At 38.0% G+C, this 11133-nt stretch overlaps 1 protein-coding gene across 2 annotated transcripts in view; it reads right to left on the bottom strand.

Moving 5' to 3' along the window:
• Positions 1 to 879: 879 nt before the first annotated feature.
• Positions 880 to 11133, bottom strand: part of LOC109073542 (nuclear receptor subfamily 6 group A member 1-A-like) — a 92305-nt gene continuing 82051 nt past the window's right edge. For both annotated transcript variants that reach the window (XM_042762714.1, XM_042762715.1), the window contains 7 exons: positions 10783 to 10838; positions 8641 to 8807; positions 8163 to 8372; positions 6839 to 7093; positions 4601 to 4722; positions 4224 to 4376; positions 880 to 4133 (listed from right to left, as the gene is read on the bottom strand). In XM_042762714.1, coding sequence (XP_042618648.1) covers positions 3997 to 4133; positions 4224 to 4376; positions 4601 to 4722; positions 6839 to 7093; positions 8163 to 8372; positions 8641 to 8807; positions 10783 to 10838 — 1100 coding nt within the window. In that variant the 3' untranslated portion in view covers positions 880 to 3996. The remainder of the gene's footprint in view (positions 4134 to 4223; positions 4377 to 4600; positions 4723 to 6838; positions 7094 to 8162; positions 8373 to 8640; positions 8808 to 10782; positions 10839 to 11133) is intronic.

Here is an 11133-nt window from a genome sequence, read left to right as displayed (position 1 = left end):
TGAAAATTATGTCTCAATTAAGCTGAGTTCAGTTGGTTTGAGGCCAATGTGTTGTTTATTAATAAAATTATATATACTGAAAAAAAAAAAAAAAAACATTTGAAAATTCTTCTTATAATGACTTGGTAACAGGGTTGAATTATCACAATGGAATGAAATTGTTTACTTGTCCTATCATGCTGTATAAAAGGACCAAATTATTAATTGAATTATAATTAAAATTATTATTAAATAAAATAAAGTTTTGCATGTTATAATGTTGAAAAATGTCACTTTTTTTTGCAATGGGGAAGATCATTCGGTAACAGGGTTGAACTCAATATTTGGATACAGCCTTTAGTTATATAGTTATCATTAATTAAAATGATCAAAATAACTTATTACAATTAGTTATCTGTATACATTGTATCATTTTTTTTTTCAAAAATGTTTTTTCATGTATTATATTCAGTATTAATTTTCTATTTAATTTCACACTTGTTTATGGATTATACACTTTATCATTATATTTATGTGCGTATATAAATAATTGCTCGTTTCTGTCATTCTGTTTCTGTCAGTGTTTCTGTCATCACTACATGATTGATTGATTGAACCATAATGACTTCAATACTAGTTCAACAGATAATGTAATTATTAGAAACAGTAAAGTTCAAGGCCTGTGAGATAAGACAGGACGAGACATCACCAATTTGATGAGCTATCTTTCATTCCCAAGTGGTTTTATGTTAGATTCTAGTTTATCAAACATATTTAACAAACATTTCTCACATTATTTGCAGTTTGTTTATAAGTTGGCCAGCATGCCTATGTTTGATACATGTAGTCCATGATGCTGCAAAACTCAACAGCAAAATGTGTAGAGATGACAAGACATGGTTTCACAGTTGCATAAGATTCACATTTATTTGGTTTCAAGTCCTAAAACATTCTAAACATGCTTTTATAACACACATGGGTCACATTCTTCACAGGTAGTAAAAGTCAGAGAAGCAGAAGAAGAGGTTTGTGACATGGGATAGGAAAAGCACCAAAGACAACACTCCCAAAAACATCACGCCAGATGCCAATACAAAAACAAATACAAACAGACAGGAGTTCATTTAGCATGTACTAGTGTTGTTTTGGGGTTTTCAGAAGTGTGTCTATTCCCTGAGATATCATCCATGTTTCAAAACCTCTCGTCTGGCTCTGTATGGTTTGCTCGAGCCCCAACATTCACCAGTGTCCATATCTTCTAATAAGATTGCCACTGGATCAAGAAGAATCCCAAAGAGAACTGGTAAAATACTAAAATAAGTTCCCTGGCTATGTAAAACTGACAGCACTTTGATAGTCTTTCAACAACTAATCAGCATACCCGTAACAATCAAGAAAGAAATCTGATTGGCTGAAAAGTGTCAAAGCATTAACATGATTACAATGGACCGACAAAAAAACTTGTAAACAGTTAAGAAATAATAATAAAGTCATATAGACAAAAAAATACATTCTTCATGAAAACAATTCACAAACAGTGTTTACAACTAGGAATATAATACTGTTCAGTTCACACGTTATGATTGCACTGAGAAATGGTCTTCATTGAAGAGTGAGGTAGATCTGCAGCATCTGATGTCTATCAGGCATTATTTTAGGAATCATTTTAAGACAATGACGGAATATGATTGATGAAAACTATTATCTCAGTCTCTGAAGTTTCCAGAATGGCATATGAGACGGTCAAAGAAACAGGTTGCTTTGAAACCAATAAATAATGATTAATACTTTTCCTTAATGAAAGCACGCCACATGATGACACACAAAAGAGGTAGTTTCAATGAAAAATGCATAAAAAGAAACAAACGAGGACACATTGTAGAATATGAAGGAACGACAGAAAACAAAGACCTAGATGGAGAGTGTGGCTCTTTTAAAGGTCTGCTACGAGATTCAAAAGCTTCCCTCAAAAGCCAGATTAACAAAACTGTAAAAAAAAAAGAGGGATATTCCTGAGAGACCAAGCTGGTGACAACAATGCAGGTCTGAAAAAACTCAATTCAGGAAGGCTGGTGTTTATAGCAGCTTCGTTTGCGATAAATATCCACCTTCGAGTCTATTCTGACGTGGGCGATGGCTTATAAATACGTACTTTCGTAGACTAAGTCGGTGTGTTTGGAGCTTTTACCTGTAACAAACACTTCCACCGTATCAAGAGTTTAGTCTGGCATTTAGCAAGTTCACACTCCAAAACAAGCCCTCGCGAAAAAAGAAAACAGTCATGATATCTACCACAGTAAACGACGTACAAAATGAAACAACAACAAATGAAGGGACAAACGAATGCGGTGTGGGATGGATGAAACGTTCAAGATTAAGGACACACCAAAACAACGCCACTGAGGTTTAGCTGCACTTGAGATGGGCGTTACCAGGCTGGACGTGCGTCTTTGGTATGGGCCCCTTTGTCATTGTCTGGTGCAAATATGTAAACATTACGACACATATCGAACGTGTTTGGAATGTCTGAAATGATGAGAGTTACAGCGAGCACATCCACTGACGCCTGGGTAAAAACCAACCTAGGAAAAGAATCAGAACCAAAACCTCCAAGGCATCGGATGGCTTGTCATAACCGGACTAGCTAGCATCTCAGTCATGTTTTTTTCCTCTAATCGGGTTTACAGTTATACTCAAAACCAAAACAAAATACTCTTCAAAACAACACTTCCCCCCCTCCCCAGTATCATAAAAAGAAAAGAAAAGAAAAAAAAAAACATCTAAAAAGGACCTACAATGTCCAGAATACTACAAACTACTAAACCTACAAGTACATCAGCACTGCGATATTTGAGAGAGATGCGAGTGAATTATAAAAACAGTAATTTTACCCTGTTTAAAATGTGAGGGAAGGAACCAGCAGCAGACCAGAAGACTAAACCATGAGGAAATCTACTTTTCTCCACATCTGTACTCAAATAAATGCCCTTTATTGTAGTTTGAGAGCATTTGGTGGATATATTTTAGAACTTTGCAATCAAATCTGATGCTAATGCTAATGCTAATGATTCACGGTGAATGAATCTCTCCGATGCTCAATTTCAGCTGATAAATACTTCAAGGTCAAACTCTACATCCTTCAACGAGTACTCCAAATTAAGGAACCAATTGTTTTCTGAAATAAGAAAGCCGATACACCACATTTCACTGTCAGAATGAGTGCAAACTGTGTGGAGTGTGCAGTATGATGACCGAAGCGGCTATTTTTCATGTTTTCAACAAGAGTGAGCAGAGCAGGGATTACTTCCCTCAAAAAGAAAAAAGAAATCAACAAAAACAATATTAACAGACACATTCTGTTGCCGTTTCGTCCCCAGCCTATGATTGTGAAACATACCCGTACACCTCTCTTTTGTGTAAACAATCACGCTCTCCATCCCGGCCTTGTATGGTAAGATAAAAACCCGTGTGTTTAAAGGTTACGTGACTACCGAGCATGTGTTTGAGAACTGCAGCGCACCGCAAATGCGTAAGAAATGACAAGACTGTCTCAAACTCAAGGCACAGTGTCGACGTTAACGGCCACAAAACAGAGAGGGAGCACGTGAAATGCTTTCTTCCTGAGGTAGTCTTTCAATAAAACAATTCCTTTCATACATATCTGTCCCTATCAGCAGAAAGTGAACAGAAGTATAAAATAAAACCAAGCAGTAGATCTAATCCGATCAGTGGTTACACGTCACATATCGCAGTTTGGACTGAAGCGTGTGAAATCCACTGCGCTTTTTGTGCATTTTCATTTGAAAAGGAGCATGTGCACAGTGTGGATCAACATACATTCAGCTCTGTCTGGTAATAAATAGAGAGAAAAACAACACTTATCTAAACAAAATGCGTAAAATAGTTTCTTGTCACATTCATGAGAGGAGAAGGAGGAGGGTACCGGGAGTCCCACCGCCAAATAACACCCTGCCCCCGTGCAATAGATGGGGAGGGTGTTTTTCAAGGGAGGCGGGGCTAGTTGGCAGGGGCGGTACCCTTTGTCACACAGGGGGAGGAGCCTGTCCTGTAGTTGTTCAGACTTGACTTACAGGAGTGCAATACTGCCTTAAACAGCAGGGGGAGCTGCTCCAAAGGGATGTTGACCAACTTCCCTGAATAACGAGGGGAGAATGGTGAGATCTGACCGTTAAACAGATGCAGTTCTTATTAAAATACATGAAATGTGTTGTTTTTGGACTTACCTGCAATGCAGCGGATTTCTGGCAGACACATCATGATCTCGGGAAAGCGTTTGGGCTGGTGAGGGTACTTGTACTCGGTGTAATCCTGACAAACGTACCAATAACGTTTGTTCAGCTGCTCCAGCTGGGTCACATTGGTCAGACCGCGGATGTCTAGACACATACAAAGAAATATATGAAAATGAAACATGTGCTTTTCTGTTTCGTGTCATTATGATGTTATGGCTCTATTATTGTTGATTCTGAAGATCTCTATTATCTGTTGAAGTGCTCATGCAGTGAGCAGTAATTATCAGAAGATAAGTCAGAAGAGAATCAGCATACAGTATACTGTATAATGCTGTATTGTATTATAATGGAAATACTTGCGGTTTTACCTTGGTTAAGGAAGTTGATGGCCTTCATGCAGGCATATTCCTCATTGCTGACCTTCAGCTGATGGAACTTACGGAACAGATAGATCAGCTTCTCCATCACCTCCATCCCATCCTCACTGAAACTACACAAACACAAACAATTCATCAGTCAACTATAGATCCAACAACTGACCTCACAGCTCCGTCAACAAGGTCCAATTCGTGTTGACAGCATTGACAAGATCAGGACAATATGTGGATCAGATTTGAACCAACATCTCCCACATAAGCAGCAAAGTTCAATCACTTCATAAAATCTAAATAAAACCGACTGAATCTGAAATGTTCAGAATCTAATCAGAAATCATTTTGAAATAAACCAGACATGTATCTTATATTTTAGCAATGTGAGGTCAGTGTAAATAGTAATTTTGAATTGATTTCTATGATAACATAACTCAACATTTGTCATAACTGTGTGTTTCAATGATCACATTTTTAAAAATAATTTTAATTTTCTTATATAAATTACATTTTATATGATATATTTATGAATAATCAAGAGTATTACTATATAACAATATATACATACAATTATACATATATAGAAATGTCTGAAATGTTCTGACATCTGCTTTGAAAAAAATATGAATACTATGAAGTTACAGTATTATTTTCATTAAATGAATTGTTAAAACCATGAGAGTGTATAATAAACCTGTTACAAATGTTGGTCTATCATCTGATTCCACACAAGCATATGCTATGTGGTTATATATGTATGTTGCTAATGATTTAAGAATATGTTTGAGTAGTATACCACATGAATCATGTAATAATAGAAATAAAATCACAGCATAATGCTAAATCACTTCATATACCCATCACAAAAGAGTAAACCCATGACACAATGTACCAGCACCATTCAGTCTAAGTGCTTTTCTCAGCCTTTGTGACTCTATTCTACTTTTCTGGATCTGATCGGTCTGTACGTTTATCTGCTGCTCTCCTTTAATTACCCCAGACTCTTTGAACTCTCTCCCTAAAGGTAGGTCATGATCTTCAGCGTGTACCTGCACAGTAAATGGGAATGTTTCACTACCTCAGACCTGCATTTCTGCCCCGCATGCAACAGTAAATCTACCCAGGAGATCAAGAAGAGACGGTTCAGAGATCAGGTGATTGCAGACTAATTTACACACACCACACTCACACCCCTCCTCCATGTCAGCACTAGCATTTCATTTTTACAGGTATATTAATCATGGCTCTAGAAATGTGCATTAAGGCCTGGGATTAGACCAAAATGCAAATATAAAGATATCTATAATGTTACAAAATATTTGTATATATGTAAAAAAATGTATCACAGTTTCCACAAAAATATTAAGCTGCACAACGGTTTTCAACATTGATAATAATAAGAAATGTTTCTTGAGAAGCAAATCAGCATATTAGAATGATCTCTGAAGGATCATGTGACACTGAAGACTGGAGTAATGATGCTGAAAATTCAGCTTTGCATCACAGAAATTAATTAAATTTTAAAATATATGCAAATAGAAAAAAGGTATTTAAAATTCTAATGATATTTCATAAAAATATTATCAGCCTTGATGAGCCTAAGAGACGTCTTTCAAAAACACAAAAAAAGTCTTACCAACCACAAACCTTTGAACAGTAGTATCTATCCATCTATCTATCTATCTATCTATCTATCTATCTATCTATCTATCTATCTATCTATCTATCTATAAACAAATAATTTAACAAATACTTATTTTGCAATTAAAATATACATTATATAAAATTTAATTCATCCTTTCACTCAGATTGTTATACTGATTAACATAATCTGTAAAAAACTTAAAAAATCTGAAAAATGCCACAATGTATGTAAAGTTAATTACAAAGTTTATTACAAACATAAAAAGGCACAAACATTTTTGAGGAGAATGCAGGGAGAGGACAGACATAACACGTCTGTTTCACTCTGCCTTTCTCCCACATACACACACCTCCATACAGAGAAGCCTGAGAGTACCTGAAGCATGGAGAACAGTCTAACTATCATGATTTAGCACTAGTAGGGATCACAACAAGCCCTACATGCACAGAAGAGCAGGAAGAAGATATTTGTAAGGCCCAGATTCTTATTAGCAGTATCTGATCAATCACTGTATTAAATCGGTTCTCATTAATTATCCAAACAGGGAGCAGGGAATAAAAGGTGTGTGACATAAACTCTATATTCCTCACCTCTGCAGCTCATCGTCTGATGGAGTGTATTTGTCAGTGACGTTGGCGAGGTCGCCCAACACCTGGGCGCTGTAAACCGTCAGGCAGGCCAGCAGGATGAGCTCCTGCCAGGTGGCGCTCAGGAGCCGCGTGTAGTCCTCGATGGACAGCTCGCAGAAGAAAGGAAGCTTCTTGATCCAGGAGATCTGTCTGAAGAGAAGTTCATCCGCCAGCCGACACAATAGCGCAAACAGCTCCACCTGAGTGACCCGATACCTGCAAAAAAAAGAGAAAAAGAGCATTATGTGAGCATTAGCACTAGATTTTATGAATGTTATGTTGATGATGCCTAGAATATAAAAATCAATTGTGGGCGGCAGATCCTTGTCCTATTTAGCGCCCAAATAACCTACCTAACATTGTTCGGAAGGCAGACACACTCTATCAGTTTAAATCTAGATCAAAGACCCATCTCTTTAACCTGGCTTACACATAACACACTAACACATTTATAATATTATTTAAATCCGTCAAATGATTGTTAGTCTGCATTAAATAGGACAACAGGAACCGGGAACACTTCCCATAACACCCGATGTACTTGCTACATCGTTAGAATGAAGGCATCTACGCTAATATTAGTCTGTTTCTCTCTTATTCCGAGGTCACTATAGCCACCAGATCCAGTCTATATCCAGATCAGATGGTCACTACAGTCACCCGGATCCAGTACGTATCCAGACCAGAAACCTTAACAGCCCTGAATGAAAGACCACAACATCCCAGAAAGACAGCGGAGACCAGGACAACTAGATGAGCCCCAGATCCCCTGTAAAGACCTAGTCTCAGACGACCACCGGGACAAGACCACAGGAACCTGTTGAGTCCTCTGCACAATGTGACTTTGCTGCAGCCTGGAATTGAACTGCTGGTTTCGTCTGGTCAGAGAAGAACTGGTCCCCCGACTGAGCCTGGTTTCTCCCAAGGTTTTTTCTCCATTCTGTCACCGATGGAGTTTTGGTTCCTTGCTGCTGTTGCCTCTGGCTTGTTTAGTTGGGGACACTTAATATCCAGTGGTATCATCAACTTGATTGCATAGATACTATTTAAACTGAACTGAGCTGGATGATGACATCACTGAATTAAATGATGAACTGCCTTTCACTGAAAATTGAGTGTTTACTATTGTCTTTTTGCATTATTGACACATTATTTTCCTATTTAATACTGTAAATCTCTATTGTTAAGAGCGCTATACTGTATAAATAAAGGTTACTTGACTTAAAAACTGTTTTAAAATGAATGATGGCCCACATGGCTGTTGAGTGAATGAGGTGTTGTTTACCCGTCCTCAATGAGCATGGGTGTACCCAGAGGGGCCAGTTCCTCTGCTGCCACCAGCTGGCTGATGAGGGTATGACTCTGAGGGTACAGACTCCGCGGCTGGGCGGCATATCCAAACAAGTGAGGCAGGAACTGGTAGTGCTGGGCCATTGCGTTGCCAATATACTGTTCCCTCAAAGCAGCGGTGTAGCCATTCAGCTCCACAGAGCGACTGTGTGGGAAGAAATGGAAAGGAAAAAGAAAATAAATATAGGTTACAATATTTTTTACACTTTTTTTTAAATGCATTTGAGGCAAATACAAAAGGAATCCAGTCTTTTGTTTCATGTTCATTGTATCTAAAGCCTGTAATCTAAATTTGTAATCTAACATGTAATCTGAAAAATCTAAATCTAATCTAATTTGTCAATTTTTCCTTTTGCGTTTTGTGAATTATTCCCACAAACTGCTGTTTTTGCAGCGGAGAAGGGAATACTCACTTGGATGAAAGTGTGGATACAGGAGATGGCTGATTCCCATCGGAGATGCCGTTGCCAGGGGAACTGTGGTCGCTGTCGCCATTGTTTCCCCAAGTGTGTTCCGGCATGTTGGCATCATCCTTAAACTCCTGTCCGGACATAATCCGTTCAATCTCCTCATCGGAAATCTGCGCAGGGAGATTTTTGTTCAAAACGGTGCAAAATCTAGTACTGAATGAGTCATTCATTAGGACTAATGGTGCAATCACATTTACAATTGTTCAGTTTTGCCAATGAAATCATTTAAATATGAATCCATATTATTTTGTGTGAGGGAGAAAGATTTCCCCATGCAGATTTCGCAAAATGTTTAGTAAGACGTGTGGTCACATTTATTAGAATATTGCATAGATTCAATAAGATTCTACGCGATGGGAAAATTTGGGAAAGATCTCTCTAAATAGACTTTGCCAATTTGCCATGTTGACCAACAGAAAAGTGCTTGGTATGAAAGTGACTTCTGTGAGAGCTGTGCTTTATACACAAAGTCCCTTTAAGACAAGTCATGTCACTCGGCGGCCACCTTTGAAACACCTCTCTTGCATGCAAGTACAGCTCCTATCTCTATGAAAGAGGAAAAATGTAATTCTTCAAAACTGTTCACCAAGCTTATGATTAAATTTCATATTTGAAATCACAAATGAAATCTGACAACAACAACCGTCTCATAAATGTTATTTCTTTTGCTCAAATAGCATAAAAAAGCTTATTTTTCAGGCTATACCAGCCAATGTGCATGCGCAGTCCTAAACGCATGTCTCAGAACGCTGACTGTTTCTATAGCAACAGCCATTTCTAACCTTAAAGTAATCACACCTTAAAGTTATAGTTCAACCCAAAATATTAATTGTGTCGTCATTTACATCCTCAAGTTGTCCCAAACCTGTATGAGTTTCTTTTTTCTGTTGAACACAAAAGAAGATATTATGAAGAATGTTGATAACCAAACAGTTAACGTATCCCTTTAAGAATGTGAAAGAGTTTGTCAATTCCATCCTGTAGTCAATTTAGACCATAGGACGTTATGTACTGACTGCGTACAAAGCATGATTCCATGAGCCTTATTTTCGCTTTTCATACAAATATGACAAACCAGCATTTAAGTCAAGGCCGTGAACTAAAAAATCCCTTTTTAATACAGTTGATGTGCTCAAGCCATCTTTAACAATGCATTACTCTGTGTAAGATGAAGCAACCGGCTATTGTGTGTTCCAGAGGCAATTAGTCCGAGTCAATAAGATGGCGGTCTCTAGTGCTGGGATCAGGTGCAAACAAGAGTGCTATATGGACTAACAAAACTAAACCATTATACCCACTTTGTCCTGTCAAACACAACACAATAAATACAGCTCACCAGGGTAAACACTTCCATACACTAATATTCCACACCGAATGTTCTTAATGGAGCTTCAGGTCTAATATTCAGTATAACGTGGGAGAAATACGAAGAAAAGTTACATTTTGCATCTACGATAACATAAACCTTCATATCAAAGGCCATGTTTTGGATTATTAGAAATGTTGAGGGTCGCAAAACAACATATTCCCTCACATGAGAATTGAATACATTCACCTAACGCTGCTATTCACGCAGATGCAGAAAAGCAGCTGAACACAATGATTTTATGAGGTCAGCTGACAATGAATGCGAAGAATGACAAGGCAATCTATTCACCGGTGCTCTGGCCTTGAGAACAGCGACTCCTCTAATGAAATTAACATCTTTAAATTACACTGGGGTCACAAGGCCATTTATCGGCACATTGGGCTATTTAACCCAAAACTCTATTCCACTCGTCTTCATATGCACCGAAACTAATCAGCTCTATTTCCTCCATTCACGACAGGAGAGGGCATGAACGCAATCAGCGCGGCTGCTTTAATACACGGTGGACACGAGAAACATTGAAGACCGATGAGAAACTCGAGATGAATGGCAGGGTGGGGATGGAGTAATTAAATTGTGACTTTTAAAATGTCCTAATGAAGAGAAACATAAGTATAGAACAGAGAGATCAGGGCACGGCAGCTCATCAGACGGGAGAAGTCAATTTTATTTGGAAAGAAAAGTGTTGGTGTGATGAAAGTGAATGTTATGGGCACCTGTACAGGACCGATGCTTTTGTTCCTGCCTCCCGGCATGCCATCTTCTCTGATTGCTGAAAAACACAAAACCAAATAATGAGCTGAATGTCCATTTAAAAAGAATTTTACCTTCGAGATGAGAAATTCTGCGTGCCTCTGAAATGCTTCGCCTCTTTTCAGCATTCAAATGGAAATGACTAAATTGCTTTGTATATGCCTCACGATTTAGATGTTAACCGCTGAAGGAAAAAACAAAACAAAATAAAAAAACAATTGCAGGATGCTTTCAACAACACAAAACTTTGGGGATGAAAACCAAACGTTATTAAAGTGTGTCTAGAATCTAAGCTCGATACAGCTGAAGGTGGA

Source organism: Cyprinus carpio, chromosome A8, assembly GCF_018340385.1.
Source record: "Cyprinus carpio isolate SPL01 chromosome A8, ASM1834038v1, whole genome shotgun sequence".
In the NCBI taxonomy this organism is placed as follows: domain Eukaryota; kingdom Metazoa; phylum Chordata; class Actinopteri; order Cypriniformes; family Cyprinidae; genus Cyprinus; species Cyprinus carpio.
This window is presented reverse-complemented; position numbering and strand designations above follow the sequence as displayed.